We start from the raw sequence: 22,397 nt of genomic DNA, 5'->3' as shown, positions 1-22,397 counted from the left end.
GCCCATCTTATAGGTTCCTATGTTAGATGTTCACATATATTAAAGAAAAAAATATAATAAAAATTAAATATGTGTTTACTACTTTTTAGACACCATATATAAACATATATTTAGATTATATTTATTTATTAATTTGGTATGCAATAAATGTTATTGTTTGTTGATACACACACCCATTATTGCTAGATTTATTATTTTTTCATTATTTATTTCTGTATGTTATTTTCACACCACTTTTTAATGCACGTTAATATATTTATATATTGCGTTTGGTATTTATGTGTTTTCACACCACTCATGTCAACACATATATATTGTGCAAAAAAAAAAAAAGATATGTATCATTACATTTTCTAAATATATGTAAATTACCTTCTTGTATGCTCATGTAATCCCAATGGGGTTATTCAGATTATTATTTTTATATAAATGCGTTAATTTATTTGAACATCACAAGTTGGGTATTGCTGCTTGAGTTCTGCACATTTTTTATCATGTTTGTCTATACATACTTTTCGTTATCACACTAACCATTATAGTGCCAATTTATACGATTATGCTCCACAGCTGTACTATTGTATTCTTTATTCTATACCGCCCCTCTTCCTGGCTTAGTCTGTCCAGACGGGTACGTAACACACAGGTCTGTTTACTTACCTCCCAGTGGGACTTCTCTGTGCACTTGCGTCGGGAGGGAGGGGGATCAGGCTGTCCCGCAATTCGCATGTCTACATCGAGGTGGGCGTGTCTCTTTGGCATCAGACGCCGCTGGTCCACTCCCTCTTTGATGACGTGCGGTCGGAAGCATACAGCTGGCCATCTCCACACCTGGTGCAAGACGCCAATACTGACAAACCCCGTGACGTTTAGTGTGTTGTACTCGTACACGATTGGACAGACGATTCTCAAAAGGAAGGCTTCCTCTGGAGAGACGCCACCCCCAGACGAGGGCATTCTGCCAAAACGCGCGTCGGCTCTGACGTTCTCTCTCTGCAGAGGTGCTCAACACGAGTATGTGCATGTCTTTACCTTCTACATATCGCTCTGTCTAAACCCCTCTTTGACACTTGATTATATCTCACTGTGAGTTCAACCTCATTTGGACAGTGTCTAGTTACAGGGGCACTGGTGCTGCAGCTTTGCTTCACTTCAGCCCTCTGGACATTTCACTTTTTTGAGATTAACACTAAATTGTTTATGCCATTATCTACTAAATGTTTTATACTATTGTCCAGATAGACTGAATCTGCTTGTGTCTATATGCTGATGCCCTTGTTATACTTCATTTGTGTACATATGCCCTCTGCATTTGATAGACATTTTTAGTCATGCTTTGCATGACTCATCTTTTAACATTGTGATTTTCAATAAAATGTATATATTTTTTTCATCATTTATGTGTTGCGTTAATTGTACCCTACACTATAGGTTGTATCCTATGTTAGAGAGCTGCAACTGTCCTACCACAGGTGCACTTTCCTCTCTGGAGCATCCCATCAACCTCCATCTTTAGGAGGTTACTAGGTACTAAGACTATACACAGAGCCATATTCTAAATATGTATTTGAGAGACTGCATATATTAGTGCATAGTGAACAATTACCGAGCCCTATTAACGCAAAAGTACAGAATCAAACAGTGACTGAACTCAAATTCAAATTTTATTTGTTTAAATGCCCATCGCTTGATCCATGGCTTAGGTCCTGCCAAAGTACAGTTTCCTTCCACAGGTGCACGCCAACACACCTTCAGGTTTGCCTCCCCCTTATGGTTTTAAGGCATACCATCATTATTGGGACTGGAGACTGCTGTCAACTGTCAGAAACCAAGAGCACGGATCATCAAAGATAGGTTGGGAGGTCTTTTTCTATGACCTAGAGAAGAAAAAAAAATTAAGCTTTAGCTTCTGCATACCCACCAGTCTTCTATATAAAAAGGGGTTGTCAACTACTGAACTGATGACCTATCCACCAGATAGGTAATCAGTATGGCTGACAGCCAGACCCCGCATCGTTAAAAGGGGTTGTCCGAGATGCAATCATATTTTCAAAAACCCCTTTAATGCATGTCATTTATAAATGTAAATACATTTGTAATATACTTACATTTTCCAAAGTGGCCCCGTTTCCAGATCCTGCCGTGGGGAACTTGACTGGTGACGTCACTTTCTGCTGCTTTGTTGATCTTGAATTCTTTGCCAGGTATACGACACATCACTTGTCACGTGGTGTATATCGGCTTGTTCTGCTTCACAGCCCGTAACGCGCATGCGCGGCCCCTGCTGTTCAAGATAACAGAAGGGCCGCGCATATGCGTTACAACAGAACAAGTCGATATACACCACGTGACAAGTCATACACCCGGCAAAGAATTCAAGATCAACAAAGCGGCAGAGCCAGTGCAGAGAGTGACGTCACCAGTCAAGTTCCCCACGGCAGGATCTGGAAACGGGGCCACTTTGGAAAATGTAAGTATATTACAAATGTATTTACATTTATAAATTACATGCATTAAAGGGGTTTTTGAAAATATGATGTATCTCGGACAACCCCTTTAAGCCACGCCGGCTATCTCCGGGCACTGGATGTTGTTATGGCCCATTATGCTACGTACAGAGCCGGAAGCAGTTGGCTCCGTACATAGCAGCTGTCCTGCAGCTCTACTCCTATTCAAGTGAATAGTAGCAGAGTTGCAGTACGACAGCTCATCGCTATTTAGTGGCCAGAGCCAACCACTTCCAGCACGTACATCCAGTGCTCGGAGGCAGCTGGAGTAGCTGAACGGCATGGGGTCTGGGTATCGGACCCCCATTGATCATGTACAGATTACCTATACACTGGATAGGTCAGTCGTCCAGTATTGGACCACCACTATAAGAAATCTATGTTCTTCTGATTATGCAGACTACTTACAACTGGATCATCCATGGGGCTGAATCTCTTAACCACATGACCCTCTCTGTCAATAAGGAACTGTAACGAGAAATACTTGATAAATGGAAAGGAGAAAAAAAAAAAAAAAAAAAAAGTAATATTCTTGATCAGGGCCTTACCTTGGTAAAATTCCACTTAATGCCACTAAATAAACAAAGAAAAGTTGTAAATATACGCGAACAAAAAAATTACCCAATTAGGAGCAGTAAACCCCAAGCTGTGTTGCCCAAAATACCCACTACCAATTCCAGGGATACCTGGTTTCAGCTTGTCAGAACACAGACATCATATTCTAGCATTTAAGCTCAATCATGGCCCCATATAACCAAATAGTATACAACAGCACAAATATCTTAGCAGAACAGTTATGTTCAGTGTTGCCATCACATTTGATGACAATAGTGCAGCACGCAGGGAGGTTGTATGGAGCACGAGCCCTTAGTCTTTTGTAAAAATATAAAAAGGTCACTTTACATTCAAACCATGTCAAATTCTGTCAATATATTACATGCATCAGTTTATCAACATGACTGAGAGGACATTGAAATTTGGCATGTCTTGTGAAAACGAATGCTGTGGTTTTGCATGCACTCAAATAAAAAGTGCTATTTCAAAGACCAAAAGGGGAGATTTATTAAGAACACGCCACTCTTAGGGTACGTTCACACGCACTAATTACGGACGTAATTCGGTCGTTTTTGCCCCGAATTACGTCCGAAAATAGCGCCTCAATAGCGTTGACAAACATCTGCCCATTGAAAGCAATGGGCAGACGTTTGTCTGTTCACACGAGGCGTATATTTACACGCCGCTGTCAAATGACGGCGCGTAAATAGACGCCCGCGTCAAATAAGTGACCTGTCACTTCTTGGGGCGTAATTGGAGCCGTTATTCATGGACTCCAATGAATAGCAGCGCCAATTACGTCCGTAATGGACGCGGCGTTCAAGCGCCTGCACATGCCGTTACGGCTGAAATTACGGGGATGTTTTCAGGCGGAAACATCCCCGTAATTTCAGCCGTTACGGACGCTGTCGTGTGAACATACCCTTAATAAAAAAAAAAAACAAGCTGGAGTCAGATGCGACAAGTTTATTAAGCGGCACACTCCTCTTAATAAATTGGTCACATCTTCGGCTGTGTGCGCCAGAGTGAAATCTAAATTTACGCCAGTTTCTAGCGCAAGTATCTGGGCACACCTTTTTTTAAGTGGCGAAAGCTTTTGGGCCATTGTTACATTTCCCTCATAATATTCAAATTGCGTTGTAGTGATTGAAACTTGTCTGCCGTTAGTGGAGCGGTGAAACACCGAAGAGTCAACTAGAAGGCCTTAAGGGCCTTTTACACGAGCCAATAGGCCAGTGCAGCAAGCACTGATCGAGACATCATTGATTAGCGCTCGTTTGCCCCCGTCACAAGGAGCTATGGATGGGACGAGCGGTCGTTACTCTGATCGCTCATTCCCATACATCATGTCGGCAGTGCGACTCCTTGTTTACACAGAGAGATGTGCTGCTGACAACTATAATCTTTTACTTTTAAAACGATGAGAGTTCCCCTATTTACACAGGGCAATTCTTGGCAACAAGTGTTATATTAACGCTTATCTGCATGATAGTGTTCCTGTGTAAAAACCCCTTTATTCAGACAGTGCAGGTTTTGAAGGGAGGGGGGGGGGGGAATACAGGAAGGACTACTTTTGAATCTACTCCTGATGTGGCTTCAAGAACGGATGTGTGAATACCATCATTTTTGTAGTGCTCAGAGAACCATAAACACAATGTAAGCAGTCATTTGGTGCAGACAGCCATTAAAACCTGGGGCATTTCTAATACACGTTCCCTCACCTTGACAACTATCGTGTGCGTGCATTTGAGTGTAAGTGCTACAAAGCGGTCCTCCAAAGGCGGCGTAAAAAGTTAGATTTGATTCAAAAAGATCATTCACAGGACACCTTAGCATATTGTGAACAAAACTGACACTTACTCCCCAAGGGTACCCCTTCCCTTAGGTTGGGCTTTCATCCATTTCCACAGAGGATGGGCACCATCTCCATTGACATCAATTTTGCTGAACATGTCAAATTCTACTTTGTAGGATGCAGCAAAGTCTTTTATTTGAGATTCATCCCCAGGTTCCTTAGATGGAAAAACAAAAAAGCATTAAACCTCCATTTTCCAAAAGCATGATATTAGCCTCAGTATAGAGGCATATTCTATAATATGGGCAACTCCCTAAACGCAATCACTTTAGCTGTGATGGGCTGTAAAGTAGAATAAAAGCACTCCATGCCTTGCCCATCAGAGGAAACATAGGTGAGACACTGCTACAGAACTGCACACCATTCCAAAACGGCAGTATGTAGCAATCCAAAACTTGGTTCCCCTAATTCAGACTACATTTCCCATGATACGCCTGACTTTGCAGAGGGGGGAGTCTCATCACACGGCACTAGCTCTCAGTCCAAAGTGCAGCAAGTGATCAGTGACAGAAAACCTCTGTACAAACTAGTCGTAGTGCATCCTACGTGATGCAGCCTCACTGTCCTCTGCTAGAGATAGGTTTCCTTTTACAAGTGAAGAGAATCTCATAGAAATGCATTGGACTCTGCACATAGCACTCAGATAGAATGGACAGTCAGTCAGTGAGTCAGGGGAGGTTTATAACCCTGCAGCTAATCATTGTATTGGCTCACCTATTATATATCACTGCACTCCATGTGCCTTAGATAGAGCAAAAAATTCTCAGCAGCACAATACCTATGGAGGGACAGAGCAACAAAGAGGTGGCAGGTGTGTGCTGCCAGGAGCGATTTAATAGGTGATGTAATCCTGTAGTTTACAGGAACTCTGCTACACAGGGGAAGGTCACCTCCTGTCTACACATTAGGGATGGGAAATCTAGTTCATTTTGGGGATTAGTTCATTGTGCCTAGCTCTGGGACACTGTTAAGTGGTGATTGAAAACAGAAAATACACAGGGGCACCTTGGAACATGCGTGTACGATATAGATAGATTATACACACACACGTTCAAAAACAGGACTTGTCCCACTTTGGAGGTTGTGTCGGTTTCTTCACTGTAACCACCTTTTCTGTTCCCTGTGAGAATATTTTCAAAAGCAGCAGACGCCATAATACACAATTGCCGCTTTGGCAGTGTTCACATCAGCGTTGCCTTTCACTTGAGGGGTTACGTCGGAGGTACCCCTCAATGGAAAGGCAAACGGAAACCTTAGCTCCTGTTTGCATCACGATTGAAACGTTGCTAATGGTTTCCATCTGTCACCATTGTGACAGGGTCCCACGTTTTTGACGGTATCAATAGTAGTTGACTGCGCTATGGATTAAGTAAAAAAAAAAAAAAGTGTAACAAAAAAAAAAGAAATAATGAACCCTTACAGAACAGTGACAAACGAAAACCATAAGAAACGTTTCCGTCACTATTGAGATCAATGGTGATGCAAACGGAAGCTAAGGTTTCCATTTGACTTTCCGTTGAGGAGTCCCCCGACAAACCCCTCAACAGAAAGAAATGCTGATGTGAACAGGCCCTGTGCCGGTTTAAAAAAAAATAATTTTTTTTTTTTTTTTTTAAAAAGTCCTTGGATACACTGGTGGAATAATAAAAGCAATGTATCCTGAGGAGGTTGATAGTAAATGTATCATGTGAACTAACTGAACTTAAACTAGTGAACTAATGTGCCAGGAGAACGAATCATGGCAGTCTAGTTCAATAAGATTCATAGGTCACTGAAATGGCGCCGCCTATTGTAGTTTAGTGGTACTGACTCAGGGTAAATATATGAGAGCTGAAAAGCAATGCAGCACAGAGCAGGGGGTACAGGATCCAGTGTCAGGAGCAAGACGACCTCTGGACTAACAAGACTCATATCACAAAGACAGGACACGCACAATTTGTGGGAGGTGCAATTTCAGAGTTTAGTCTCATATTAGATGTGTATTCGCTGGGCTGTTTCCTTTTCCAGCACTAAAAAGCAAGTAATAATGTGACAGTGAGGACACAGGAGCCACTGTGCTGATTCACTCACTGTCTGAATCCTCCCACTGGTTTTAGTTTCTGATGAACTAATCTTTGCCAGGGATGTGAACTAAATAAGTTGGTTCATTTTGAACTGATCATTTGTGAACTACCCATCACTACTACACATGAGAACATGGTCTGTTTTGGCGGTCAGACTGAGGTCACACGACACAGCTGCCCATAGTGAAAGGGTAAAAAAAATAAAAATGTATAGATGCAACTGAGCTGGGAAAGAACAGACTGCTAGAATATTGCTGGTGAGTTCGCATTATACGTGCAAAAAAGAGATATATATATATATATATAAAACTTCTGTCTTTTAAAAACCTATTGGGTCTACTCACACATTATGATGAAATCACATTTTATGCATGTTTTTCCAAAAAAAACAACAATTTGCCTGCGATATGTGAATTGACCATTAAAGAAGCACTTAGGGCTTATTCAGAGGAACGTGCTATACGTCCGTGCAACGCGCGGGATTTTCACACAGCGTGTCCGCTGTGTAAAACTCATGACAGGTCCTATATTTGTGCGTTGTTCGCGTTGCAGGAGGAAGTTATTTCCTTCTTAGCATAACCCCAAGTGGTAAAACAATAGATGGAGAAAGCACAAATCTTCAGCCTTTACCTGTTTTCCAAATTGGTTGCAGGGAAACCCAAGGATTCGTAAACCCGTCTCAGCATATTTGGCGTGAAGGTTGACAAGCTGAGTGTAGTTTACAGGAGTTTTACCTCATTTCGAGGCTACATTTACAATGACGCAGACAAAGCCCCTGTGAGAAAATATTACAGAATTATATTACTGGGACAAGGGCTTGATTGTTCCTAAAACGGAGAACATTATTCAGACACAAGCGACTACCAATCATCAGCTCAGGCTAGACCAATGGGAACAGCAGCAAAACACAGGAGATTGGTAAAGGAAAAGTACCTGTATTTCTCCAGGGACACTGCATTGCCATCAATGTCTGTAGCAGAGAAGTCATATATCGTTTTGGCATTCTTCCAGTCATCCACCTGAGCACACTGCAAAACAAGCACAAAACAGCTTATATAGCGATGGGAATAGCTCAGTGTTGGAAGACCATAAACACAACGGACAATGCCATTACGCGTCATGCACGATTGTATTAATGATCCACAGAAACGGGCCCATATTGTACAGTCAAGGGCCGCTAATGTCATGGAAGCTTTATTTCAGACAAAAATATATTAGATAGATATATATATATCTATCTCTGGAATACTCTATAAAATGCAGCAATACAAAAATATACTTAGAAGCAATGCTTCGAGGGGAGACTGCTCCATAATACAAAGATGTAGGGCCGTCCATGCTCCGTATTTGACATTGGGGCCTTAATGTACTAAAAGCCTATATGATTCATAGAAAGGGAGGAGGTAGACAAGCTTCCGACTACACAGGTACGGTCCATCTCACCTTAGATACATCGATGAGCCACAGAGCTATTAGACAGGCTTGTAGGATAGTCTGGAAGGGAACGGAGATTTGCAATGTACAATAGATTCAGACTGTTCTAACGATCACGGAAATATCCTACAGGTGCCAGCAACATGACATTAACAGGTAGCCCTCATCCTAGTCTGCTGAAGAGGCACAGGACCCAAAGCCACAGACGCAGTCATAGAATAAAAGTATCCAGGACGGGAAAAAACAAAAACAAAAAAAACAGTCCTCCCCACCTTATAAAGGGAGGGGACAGGAAAGAGTGGAGCAGTTGCCCTTTGCCCATGACTGGTAATCTGCTTGCAAGGCATCAGAACACTAGAAATTCTACAGTCAAAGCTTCTCTCTTACTATCTATTATATTTGTGTTTCCATCTTAGAAATTCATGGCATAGCCACAGGGGCTTCCGGTTGAAACAGTAAGGTTAAATGAAGAGGGCTGTTCACATGCAGCACTCTCCATTCACTTATATGGGAGTGCACAAACAGCCGAGTACATTTGCTCAGCTGTTTCCACAACTCCCATAGAGCAGAATGGACAGCTACAGACTCAAATGACAACAACTCCATTTATTCGCCACCTGGGTGTGGTAGCCATCTCACCAGGCAAAACAAGGTTGGCATGCTTGGATGTTCACCGACTCCCGTAGTGGTGAATGGACAGCGCACACACAAACGGCCACCTCTGCAATCATTCTGTCTGAACGTGGCAGCCGCCTTACCAGATGGGGTTGGCATGCTGAAAAGCTTTCTGACTAAGATTAATGGAGAGAGCCCCTATTCATTACCCATCTGGATGTGGCAGCCACCTTCACCAGGCAGGACAGGGGGTAATGACCCATTCTGTAGATGTGGATCCCCACAGGTGGGACCAGTACTTATTAGACATTTACACCAAATCCCACAGACATGCCATGAACATCTAAGATGTAAATACCCCTTGAAGTTTGTAGTCACAGCAGAACGGTACTGTGGAGAACCCCCTTAAAAGACTAATCCCAGATCCTGCACTTTATTATAGAAAAATATCATATTCTCACATAAATCACATTTTCTGGACTTCCCATTGAAGAACCTACATTCAGTCACTGCCCTAGCTTAAATGACTGACACTGTAGAAAACAGACATCGGTGTGGGTGGGTCAGGAATGAGAAGCTGGCGAAGAAGATAAACGAGGACTTCGACCCGTTACATAAAGCCATTAGTCCCACTCATCGGCTCCTAATCCTACTTACAGGCCTGGAGTCCATATAGACTGCCACATGAGTCAGCAGAAAGGTCACCAGCCGGCTCACAGAATAGGGAGGTGCAGTGCAGCTCGTGCCGTCTCATAACAGCGCCCACAAGTTACCCATCTTATCCCAGGATACCCAGCAGCCTGACCTCAGCGTACCACCGGCCGTACCGGAGACTACACAGCAATAATAGACTCCCTGACCTCCACCACTAGAACTAGCTCCTCGCGAGGCCGGCGGGACTAGCATATACGTCTACCAGCACCGAATACACCACCGAGCACCGAATACACCACCGAACGCCGCATACACCACCAGCAGACGCTCAATAAAACATGAAGCCTCTCACCATTGCTCTCCTCCCGCACACGCCGCTCACCACACCGAGCAGCACTGACCGACCTGCGCCACCACACAGCGTCTTCAACATGGCACTACCACGCCCCATCCTCCCAGAGCGCTTCTAGACCTATCATGGAGAGGGGCAGTGGTCTGTACTGACAGAGACCTCTAGTGGCGACCAATCAGTTTGGGGATGTCCGTAGAAAATCGTTCAGTACGGCGGCCTGTAGCGGCGCGCGACTGGTGACACGTGACTCTGCTGTTACATTAGTGATTATACATGATGCTGAGGCTGGTCCTAAGGTGGAGCCTAGAACGTATGGGCTCTGATGAGTTTCCCCCTGCAGCCCATACATTGTATCCTGTTCAGTACTGAAGTGTCTAGAATGTATGGGCTCTGATGAGTTTCCCCCTGCAGCCCATACATTGTATCCTGTTCAGTACTAAAGTGCCAAGAACGTATGGGCTCTGATGAGTTTCCCCCTGCAGCTCATACATTGTATCCTGTTCAGTACTGAAGTGTCTAGAATGTATGGGCTCTGATGAGTTTCCCCCTGCAGCCCATACATTGTATCCTGTTCAGTACTGAAGTGTCTAGAATGTATGGGCTCTGATGAGTTTCTCCCTGCAGTCCATACATTGTAGCCTGTTCAGTACTGAAGTGCCTAGAATGTATGGGCTCTGATGAGTTTCCCCCTGCAGCCAGTGGCGGATTAAGTAGACCATGGGCCCTGGGCTGTTACCCAAACTTGGGCCCCCCTTCCAACATTTCCACACCTATAAACGAAAATAAAGTTATCATGGTGCCACATACTGTGCCCCTAAATATAATAGCACCAAACACTGCGCGCCTGAATATAATACCACACACTGTAAAACACCACATACACACAGCCCCCTGTACATAGTGCCACACACAGCCCCTGTAGATATTACACACCCCCATAGATATTGCACACCCCCATAGATATCGCCATACACAGCCCCCTCTATATATCACACATCCCCCTCGTAGAGCGTTACACACAGCCCCCTATAGATAGTGCCATACAGCCCTCCCCCTCTTGTAAATAGCACCAAAAAGCCCCCCATATAAAGAGCGCCACACACATACCACTGTGGATAGCACTACACAGCCCCCCCCCCCTTGTATATAGTGCCACACAGCGCTCCCCCTTGTATATAGTGCCACTGAGCGCTCCCCCTTGTATATAGTGCCTCACAGCGCTCCCCCTTGTATATAGTGGCACACAGCGCTCCCCCTTGTATATAGTGCCACACAGCGCTCCCCCTTGTATATAGTGCCTCACAGCGCTCCCCCTTGTATATAGTGCCACACAGCGCTCCCCCTTGTATATAGTGCCACACAGCACTCCCCCTTGTATATAGTACCTCACAGCGCTCCCCCTTGTATATTGTGCCACACAGCGCTCCCCCTTGTATATAGTGCCTCACAGCGCTCCCCCTTGTATATAGTGCCTCACAGCGCTCCCCCTTGTATATTGTGCCACACAGCGCTCCCTTGTATATTGTGCCACACAGCGCTCCCCCTTGTATATAGTGCCTCACAGCGCTCCCCCTTGTATATAGTGCCTCACAGCACTCCCCCTTGTATATAGTACCTCCAGCGCTCCCCCTTGTATATAGTGCCTCACAGCGCTCCCCCTTGTATATAGTGCCTCACAGCGCTCCCCCTTGTATATAGTGCCTCACAGCGCTCCCCCTTGTATATAGTGCCACAATGCTATGTACACATTTAAAAACGTTATATTATAATTATATATATATATATATATATATAGTATGTGTGTGTATCAGTGTGATTGATTGATTTTATTAAAAAATATTTTTACTTTTTGAGATACAGCTGCTTTGTATCCTGTATCCGTCAGGTCAGCAGGACTGACAGGATCAGTGACACGCAGGATCCACCTCAAATCTATCACATTTAAGATTATAATTTAGCGCAGGGCCCGTTTCACTGATCCCGTCAGTCCTGCTGACCTGACGGATACAGGATACAAAGCAGCTGTATCTCAAAAAGTGAAAATATTTTTTAATAAAATGTAATTACAAAGTTGCACCAAACACACATTTTTATTAAAAAAAAATAAAACCAACGTGATTTTTGCGACGTTTTTTCCGTAGACAATGCAGGTTTCGTTTTTTATCATTTTTATACACACCTTTTTTGCTATTTTAGAATTTTTATTCATAAAGTTTGAAAATAAGAGTAAAAAAATAAGCTTTTTTACGTTTCAGCTATTTTTTTTTGGTAATAACATAGTTTTACCCTAAAATAGACCTTTTATTTGTGATCGCCATTGTCTACCGTAAACTTTAATATATTACATGTCTATATTAGGGTAATTGGGTCAGCGCTAGCGTTACAACAATGATTGGCGGGGGGAACGTTTTTTTTGGGGTGGGTATTTTATGTGTATTTATTATTTACATTTTTTTTGCACTTTATTATTTTTTTATTACTATGGTCTGTCCCCCAAAGGTCAAAAAAGACCTTTGGGGAACTTTATATATTTTTTTTCTTTGTTTTACACCACGTTTTTCCACTGTAACTGGAGCTGCACAGCAGCCCCAGTTACAGGGGAAATCAGTACTCTCACAGTGACGATTGTCACTAACAGGGCTGTGCTGGGTCTAGTAAGACCCAGATACAGTCTGCCACTAACGGCACCCGGCGATCATGTGACCAGTCACATGATCACCGGGAGGAATAGAGACAGCGCCGCTGCTGCTGTCTCTAGTCCTGTACACAGCGTTCATTGAACGCTGTGTAAGAAGACATCGGAGAAGACAGAAGCAGCGAAGCTGCTTCTATCTTCTCCTCAGGGTCCCCGGCAGTCACTGACAGCCGGAGACCCGACATTCAGCTGCCCGATCGCGCGGGCAGCAAGTTAAAACCCGAGCCGTAGAAAGTCTATGGCTCGGGTTTTAAGGACCCGTTCCTGACCGCTGGCCGTAAAAATACAGCCAGCGGTCGGGAACCAGTTGGGCAGGAGGATAAGCCTGTACTGACCTCAGCGCCGGTGACCGCCCGCCCGCCCGGCTCTTCTCTTGCTGCTTTGGAGTAACAGAACAGCCGTCCGTCGCTGTTCTGTTACTCAATGGCGGCGGCCCGCACTTGTCAGGGAGGCGTGTCCTACCTATTTCCCGGCCAATTCCCTGCTCCTCCTCATCTTCGGCCGTTAGCAGCGCTAGCGCGCTGAATAGATTTAGGAGATGATGTGCGTTTCGGGCTGCCATGGGCCCCCTGGGAGCCTCGGGCCCCGGGCGGCCGCCCGAAACGCCCATATGATAATCCGCCACTGCCTGCAGCCCATACATTGTATCCTGTTCAGTACTGAAGTGTCTAGAATGTATGGGCTCTGATAAGTTTCCCCCTGCAGCCCATACATTGTATCCTGTTCAGTACTGAAGTGTCTAGAATGTATGGGCTCTGATGAGTTTCTCCCTGCAGCCCATACATTGTATCCTGTTCAGTACTGAAGTGCCTAGAACGTATGGGCTATGATGAGTTTCTCCCTGCAGCCCATGCATTGTATCCTGTTCAGTACTGAAGTGCCTAGAATGTATGGGCTCTGATGAGTTTCCCCCTGCAGCCCATACATTGTATCATGTTCAGTACTGAAGTGCCTAGAATGTATGAGCTCTGATTAGTTTCTCCCTGCAGCTCATACATTGTATCCTGTTCAGTACTGAAGTGTCTAGAATGTATGGGCTCTGATTAGTTTCCCCCTGCAGCCCATACATTGTATCCTGTTCAGTACTGAAGTGCCTAGAACATATGGGCTCTGATAAGTTTCCCCCTGCAGCCCATACATTGTATCCTGTTCAGTACTGAAGTGTCTAGAATGTATGGGCTCTGATGAGTTTCTCCCTGCAGCTCATACATTGTATCCTGTTCAGTACTGAAGTGCCTAGAATGTATGGGCTCTGATGAGTTTCTCCCTGCAGCCCATACATTGTATCCTGTTCAGTATTGAAGTGTCTAGAATGTATGGGCTCTGATGAGTTTCCCCCTGCAGTCCATACATTGTATCCTGTTCAGTACTGAAGTGCCTAGAATGTATGGGCTATGATGAGTTTCTCCCTGCAGCCCATACATTGTATCCTGTTCAGTACTGAAGTGCCTAGAATGTATGGGCTCTGATGAGTTTCCCCCTGCAGCCCATACATTGTATCCTCTTCAGTACTGAAGTGCCTAGAATGTATGGGCTCTGATGAGTTTCCCCCTGCAGCCCATGCATTGTATCCTGTTCAGTACTGAAGTGCCTAGAATGTATGGGCTCTGATGAGTTTCCCCCTGCAGCCCATACATTGTATCCTGTTCAGTACTGAAGTGCCTAGAATGTATGGGCTCTGATGAGTTTCTCCCTGCAGCCCATACATTGTATCATGTTCAGTACTGAAGTGCCTAGAATGTATGAGCTCTGATTAGTTTCTCCCTGCAGCTCATACATTGTATCATGTTCAGTACTGAAGTGTCTAGAATGTATGGGCTCTGATTAGTTTCCCCCTGCAGCCCATACATTGTATCCTGTTCAGTACTGAAGTGCCTAGAATGTATGGGCTCTGATGAGTTTTCCCCTGCAGTCCATACATTGTATCCTGTTCAGTACTGAAGTGCCTAGAATGTATGGGCTATGATGAGTTTCTCCCTGCAGCCCATACATTGTATCCTGTTCAGTACTGAAGTGCCTAGAATGTATGGGCTCTGATGAGTTTCCCCCTGCAGCCCATTCATTGTATCATGTTCAGTACTGAAGTGTCTAGAATGTATGGGCTCTGATGAGTTTCCCCCTCTAGCCTATACATTGTATTCTGTTCAGTACTGAAGTGCCTAGAATGTATGGGCTCTGATGAGTTTCCCCCTGCAGTCCATACATTGTATCCTGTTCAGTACTGAAGTGCCTATAATGTATGGGCTCTGATGAGTTTCTCCCTGCAGTCCATACATTGTATCCTGTTCAGTAGTGAAGTGTCTAGAATGTATGGGCTCTGATGAGTTTCCCCCTGCAGCTCATACATTGTATCCTGTTCAGTACTGAAGTGCCTAGAATGTATGGGCTCTGATGAGTTTCCCCCTGCAGCCCATACATTGTATCCTGTTCAGTACTGAAGTGCCTAGAATGTATGGGCTCTGATGAGTTTCCCCCTGCAGCCCATACATTGTATCCTGTTCAGTACTGAAGTGTCTAGAATGTATGGGCTCTGATGAGTTTCTCCCTGCAGCCCATACACTGTATCCTGTTCAGTACTGAAGTGCCTAGAATGTATGGGCTCTGATGAGTTTCCCCCTGCAGTCCATATATTGTATCCTGTTCAGTACTGAAGTGCCTAGAATGTATGAGCTATGATGAGTTCCCCCCTGCAGTCCATACATTGTATCCTGTTCAGTACTGAAGTGCCTAGAATGTATGGGCTCTGATGAGTTTCCCCCTGCAGTCCATACATTGTATCCTGTTCAGTACTGAAGTACCGAGAATGTATGGGCTCTGATGAGTTTCCCCCTGCAGCCCATACATTGTATCCTGTTCAGTACTGAAGTGTCTAGAATATACGGGCTCTGATGAGTTTCCCCCTACAGCCCATACATTGTATCCTGTTCAGTACTGAGCCTAGAATGTGAGGGCTCTGATAAGTTTCCCCCTGCAGCCCATACATTGTATCCTGTTCAGTACTGAAGTGCCTAGAATGTATGGGCTCTGATGAGTTTCCCCCTGCAGTCCATACATTGTATCCTGTTCAGTACTGAAGTGCCTAGAATGTATGGGCTCTGATGAGTTTCTCCCTGCAGTCCATACATTGTATCCTGTTCAGTACTGAAGTGTCTAGAATGTATGGGCTCTGATGAGTTTCCCCCTGCAGCCCATTCATTGTATCATGTTCAGTACTGAAGTGTCTAGAAAGTATGGGCTCTGATGAGTTTCCCCCTGCAGCCCATACATTGTATTCTGTTCAGTACTGAAGTGCCTAGAATGTATGGGCTCTGATGAGTTTCCCCCTGCAGTCCATACATTCTATCCTGTTCAGTACTGAAGTGCCTAGAATGTATGGGCTCTGATGAGTTTCTCCCTGCTGTCCATACATTGTATCCTGTTTAGTACTGAAGTGTCTAGAATGTATGGGCTCTGATGAGTTTCTCCCTGCAGTCCATACATTGTATCCTGTTCAGTACTGAAGTGTCTAGAATGTATGGGCTCTGATTAGTTTCTCCCTGCAGTCCATACATTGTATCCTGTTCAGTACTGAAGTGCCTAGAATGTATGGGCTCTGATGAGTTTCTCCCTGCATCCCATGCATTATATCCTGTTCAGTACTGAAGTGCCTAGAATGTATGGGCTGTGATGAGTTTCCCCCTGCAGCCCATACATTGTATTCTGTTCAGTACTGAAGTGCCTAGAATGTATGGGCTCTGATGAGTTTCCCCCTGCAGTCCATACATTCTATCCTGTTCAGTACTGAAGTGCCTAGAATGTATGGGCTCTGATGAGTTTCTCCCTGCTGTCCATACATTGTATCCTGTTTAGTACTGAAGTGTCTAGAATGTATGGGCTCTGATGAGTTTCTCCCTGCAGTCCATACATTGTATCCTGTTCAGTACTGAAGTGTCTAGAATGTATGGGCTCTGATTAGTTTCTCCCTGCAGTCCATACATTGTATCCTGTTCAGTACTGAAGTGCCTAGAATGTATGGGCTCTGATGAGTTTCTCCCTGCATCCCATGCATTATATCCTGTTCAGTACTGAAGTGCCTAGAATGTATGGGCTGTGATGAGTTTCTCCCTGCAGCCCATACATTGTATCCTGTTCAGTACTGAAGTGTCTAGAATGTATGGGCTCTGATTAGTTTCTCCCTGCAGTCCATACATTGTATCCTGTTCAGTACTGAAGTGCCTAGAATGTATGGGCTCTGATGAGTTTCTCCCTGCATCCCATGCATTATATCCTGTTCAGTACTGAAGTGCCTAGAATGTATGGGCTGTGATGAGTTTTTCCCTGCAGCCCATACATTGTATCCTGTTCAGTACTGAAGTGTCTAGAATGTATGGGCTCTGATTAGTTTCTCCCTGCAGCCCATACATTGTATCCTGTTCAGTACTGAAGTGCCTAGAATGTATGGGCTCTGATTAGTTTCTCCCTGCACCCCATACATTGTATCCTGTTCAGTACTGAAGTGTCTAGAATATATGGGCTCTGATGAGTTTCCCCCTGCAGCCCATACATTGTATCCTGTTCAGTACTGAGCCTAGAATGTATCGGCTCTGCTGAGTTTCTCCCTGCAGTCCATACATTGTATCCTGTTCAGTACTGAAGTGCCTAGAATGTATGGGCTCTGATGAGTTTCCCCCTGCAGCCCATACATTGTATCCTGTTCAGTACTGAAGTGCCTAGAATGTATGGGCTCTGATGAGTTTCCCCCTGCAGCCCATACATTGTATCCTGTTCAGTACTGAGCCTAGAATGTATGGGCTCTGATGAGTTTCTCCCTGCAGTCCATACATTGTATCCTGTTCAGTACTGAGCCTAGAATGTATGGGCTCTGAAGAGTTTCTCCCTGCAGTCCATACATTGTATCCTGTTCAGTACTGAAGTGCCTAGAATGTATGGGCTCTGATGAGTTTCCCCCTGCAGCCCATACATTGTATCCTATTCAGTACTGAGCCTAGAATGTATGGGCTCTAATGAGTTTCCCCCTGCAGCCCATACATTGTATCCTATTCAGTACTGAGCCTAGAATGTATGGGCTCTGATGAGTTTCTCCCTGCAGTCCATACATTGTATCCTGTTCAGTACTGAAGTGCCTAGAATGTATGGGCTCTGATGAGTTTCCCCCTGCAGCCCATTCATTGTATCATGTTCAGTAATGAAGTGTCTAGAATGTATGGGCTCTGATGAGTTTCCCCCTGCAGCCCATACATTGTATTCTGTTCAGTACTGAAGTGCCTAGAATGTATGGGCTCTGATGAGTTTCTCCCTGCAGTCCATACATTGTATCCTGTTCAGTACTGAAGTGTCTAGAATGTATGGGCTCTGATTAGTTTCTCCCTGCAGTCCATACATTGTATCCTGTTCAGTACTGAAGTGCCTAGAATGTATGGGCTCTGATGAGTTTCTCCCTGCATCCCATGCATTATATCCTGTTCAGTACTGAAGTGCCTAGAATGTATGGGCTGTGATGAGTTTCTCCCTGCAGCCCATACATTGTATCCTGTTCAGTACTGAAGTGCCTAGAATGTATGGGCTCTGATTAGTTTCTCCCTGCAGCCCATACATTGTATCCTGTTCAGTACTGAAGTGCCTAGAATGTATGGGCTCTGATGAGTTTCCCCCTGCAGCCCATACATTGTATCCTGTTCAGTACTGAGCCTAGAATGTATGGGCTCTGCTGAGTTTCTCCCTGCAGTCCATACATTGTATCCTGTTCAGTACTGAAGTGCCTAGAATGTATGGGCTCTGATGAGTTTCCCCCTGCAGCCCATACATTGTATCCTGTTCAGTACTGAAGTGCCTAGAATGTATGGGCTCTGATGAGTTTCCCCCTGCAGCCCATACATTGTATCCTGTTCAGTACTGAGCCTAGAATGTATGGGCTCTGATGAGTTTCTCCCTGCAGTCCATACATTGTATCCTGTTCAGTACTGAGCATAGAATGTATGGGCTCTGATGAGTTTCTCCCTGCAGTCCATACATTGTATCCTGTTCAGTACTGAAGTGCCTAGAATGTATGGGCTCTGATGAGTTTCCCACTGCAACCCATACATTGTATCCTATTCAGTACTGAGCCTAGAATGTATGGGCTCTGATGAGTTTCCCCCTGCAGCCCATACATTGTATCCTATTCAGTACTGAGCCTAGAATGTATGGGCTCTGATGAGTTTCTCCCTGCAGTCCATACATTGTATCCTGTTCAGTACTGAAGTGCCTAGAATGTATGGGCTCTGATGAGTTTCCCCTTGCAGCCCATACATTGTATCCTGTTCAGTACTGAGCCTAGAATGTATGGGCTCTGATGAGTTTCTCCCTGCAGTCCATACATTGTATCCTGTTCAGTACTGAAGTGCCTAGAATGTATGGGCTCTGATGAGTTTCCCCCTGCAGCCCATACATTGTATCCTATTCAATACTGAAGTGCCTAGAATGCATGGGCTCTGATGAGTTTCCCTCTGCAGCCCATACATTGTATCTTATTCAGTACTGAGCCTAGAATGTATGGGCTCTAAAGAGTTTCTCCCTGCAGTCCATACATTGTATCCTGTTCAGTACTGAAGTGCCTAGAATGTATGGGCTCTGATGAGTTTCTCCCTGCATCCCATGCATTATATCCTGTTCAGTACTGAAGTGCCTAGAATGTATGGGCTCTGATATGTTTCTCCCTGCAGTCCATACATTGTATCCTGTTCAGTACTGAAGTGTCTAGAATGTATGGGCTCTGATGAGTTTCTCCCTGCAGTCCATACATTGTATCCTGTTCAGTACTGAAGTGTCTAGAATGTATGGGCTCTGATTAGTTTCTCCCTGCAGTCCATACATTGTATCCTGTTCAGTACTGAAGTGCCTAGAATGTATGGGCTCTGATGAGTTTCTCCCTGCATCCCATGCATTATATCCTGTTCAGTACTGAAGTGCCTAGAATGTATGGGCTCTGATGAGTTTCTCCCTGCAGCCCATACATTGTATCCTGTTCAGTACTGAAGTGCCTAGAATGTATGGGCTCTGATTAGTTTCTCCCTGCAGCCCATACATTGTATCCTGTTCAGTACTGAAGTGTCTAGAATATATGGGCTCTGATGAGTTTCCCCCTACAGCCCATACATTGTATCCTGTTTAGTACTGAGCCTAGAACGTGAGGGCTCTGATAAGTTTCCCCCTGCAGACCATACATTGTATCCTGTTCAGTACTGAAGTGCCTAGAATGTATGGGCTCTGATGAGTTTCTCCCTGCAGTCCATACATTGTATCCTGTTCAGTACTGAAGTGTCTAGAATGTATGGGCTCTGATGAGTTTCTCCCTGCAGTCCATACATTGTATCCTGTTCAGTACTGAAGTGTCTAGAATGTATGGGCTCTGATGAGTTTCTTCCTGCAGCTCATACATTGTATCCTGTTCAGTACTGAAGTGCCTAGAATGTATGGGCTCTGATGAGTTTCTCCCTGCAGCCCATACATTGTATCCTGTTCAGTACTGAAGTGTCTAGAATGTATGGGCTCTGATGAGTTTCTCCCTGCAGCCCATACATTGTATTTTGTTCAGTACTGAAGTGCCTAGAATGTATGGGCTCTGATGAGTTTCCCCCTGCAGCCCATACATTGTATCCTGTTCAGTACTGAAGTGTCTAGAATGTATGGGCTCTGATGAGTTTCCCCCTGCAGCCCATACATTGTATCCTGTTCAGTACTGAAGTGCCTAGAATGTATGGGCTCTGATTAGTTTCTCCCTGCAGCCCATGCATTGTATTCTGTTCAGTACTGAAGTGCCTAGAATGTATGGGCTCTGATGAGTTTCTCCCTGCATCCCATACATTGTATTCTGTGCAGTACTGAAGTGCCTAGAATGTATGGGCTGTGATGAGTTTCTTCCTGCAGCCCATACATTGTATCCTGTTCAGTACTGAAGTGTCTAGAATATGTGGGCTCTGATGAGTTTTCCCCTGCAGCCCATACATTGTATCCTGTTCAGTACTGAAGTGCCTAGAATGTATGGGCTCTGATGATTTTCCCCTGCAGCCCATACATTGTATCCTGTTCAGTAATGAAGTGTCTAGAATGTATGGGCTATGATGAGTTTCTCCCTGCAGTCCATACATTGTATCCTGTTCAGTACTGAATTGTCTAGAATGTATGGGCTCTGATGAGTTTCTCCCTGCAGCCCATATATTGTATGCTGTTCAGTACTGAAGTGCCTAGAATGTATGGGCTCTGATGAGTTTCTCCCTGCAGCCCATACATTGTATCCTGTTCAGTACTGAAGTGCCTAGAATGTATGGGCTTTGATGAGTTTCCCCCTGCAACCCATACATTGTATCCTGTTCAGTAATGAAGTGTCTAGAATGTATGGGCTCTGATGAGTTTCCCCCTGCAGCCCATACATTGTATCCTGTTCAGTACTGAGTCTTGAATGTATGGGCTCTGATGAGTTTCCCCCTGCAGCCCATACATTGTATCCTGTTCAGTACTGAAGTGTCTAGAATGTATGGGCTCTGATGAGTTTCTCCCTGCAGTCCATACATTGTATCCTGTTCAGTATTGAAGTGTCTAGAATGTATGGGCTCTGATGAGTTTCTCCCTGCAGCCCATACATTGTATCCTGTTCAGTACTGAGCCTAGAATGTATGGGCTCTGATGAGTTTCTACCTGCAGCCCATACATTGTATCCTGTTCAATACTGAAGTTGTAAAGGATCTGCCAGACACAGCTTCTGTGTCGATGCCCGTGGTTAGTCAGTCTGCACCTGCTCCTCAGTCTGATAGAGTGACTCCTTCGTCTACCACTCAGGCTGGGAGGCTTAGGAGTGTGAGAGCCTATCACAGCCTGGCCAGACGGAGCTAGCTCCCGCCCTCTCTCTCTTTATACCTTCATTTCCTGCTTTTCCTTTGCCTGTGATTCTGCTTGTTAACTGGCTCTGCTGCTGCTGCTGCTTGTACTATTTGTCCTCTGCTTCATATTGACCCTGCCTTTACTGACTACTCTCTTGCTCTGCGTTTGGTACCTCGTACACTCCTGGTTTGACTCGGCTCGTTCACTACTCTTGTTGCTCACGGTGTTGCCGTGGGCATCTGCCCCTTTTCCCTTAGCTTCTTTGTACCCTTGTCTGTCTGTCTGTCGTGCACATAGTGAGAGTAGGGAACGTCGCCCAGTTGTACGCCGTCGCCTAGGACGGGCCATTGCAAGTAGGCAGGGACTGAGAGGCGGGTAGATAAGGGCTCACCTGTCTGTCTCCCTACCCCGTCATTACAGAAGTGCCTAGAATGTATGGGCTCTGATGAGTTTCTCCCTGCAGCTCATACATTGTATCCTGTTCAGTACAGAGCCTAGAATGTATGGGCTCTGATGAGTTTCTCCCTGTAGCCCATACATTGTATCATGTTCAGTACTGAAGTGTCTAGAATGTATGGGCTCTGATTATTTTCTCCCTGCTGCCCATACATTGTATCCTGTTCAGTACTGAAGTGCCTAGAATGTATGGGCTCTGATGAGTTTCCCCCTGCAGCCCATACATTGTATCCTGTTCAGTACTGAAGTGTCTAGCATGTATGGGCTCTGATGAGTTTCTCCCTGCAGCCCATATATTGTATTTTGTTCAGTACTGAAGTGCCAAGAATGTATGGGCTCTGACGAGTTTCCCCCTGCA

General features: G+C 44.8%; 1 protein-coding gene across 2 annotated transcripts; it reads right to left on the bottom strand.

Annotated features, from left to right (window-relative positions):
- Window positions 1-1,643: 1,643 nt before the first annotated feature.
- GPX4 (glutathione peroxidase 4) lies at window positions 1,644-10,146 on the bottom strand. 2 transcript variants are annotated; one of them, XM_075825372.1, is made up of 8 exons: window positions 10,033-10,146; window positions 8,421-8,471; window positions 7,911-8,005; window positions 7,608-7,752; window positions 4,920-5,071; window positions 3,053-3,077; window positions 2,913-2,972; window positions 1,644-1,874 (listed from the first exon to the last, which is right to left on the bottom strand). In XM_075825372.1, exons 1-8 carry the CDS (start codon window positions 10,129-10,131, stop codon window positions 1,842-1,844), a joined length of 660 nt encoding a protein of 219 aa, XP_075681487.1. In that variant the 5' UTR covers window positions 10,132-10,146; the 3' UTR covers window positions 1,644-1,841. The 2 variants fall into 2 exon arrangements, with proteins under 2 accessions (XP_075681487.1, XP_075681489.1); XM_075825374.1 differs by lacking the exon at window positions 8,421-8,471.
- Between the last annotated feature and the right edge of the window lie 12,251 nt (window positions 10,147-22,397).

This window comes from Rhinoderma darwinii, chromosome 1 (genome assembly GCF_050947455.1).
Source record: "Rhinoderma darwinii isolate aRhiDar2 chromosome 1, aRhiDar2.hap1, whole genome shotgun sequence".
In the NCBI taxonomy this organism is placed as follows: Eukaryota; Metazoa; Chordata; class Amphibia; order Anura; family Rhinodermatidae; genus Rhinoderma; species Rhinoderma darwinii.
The sequence above is the reverse complement of the archived record's forward strand: the minus strand, read 5'-3'. Positions and strand labels throughout refer to the sequence as shown.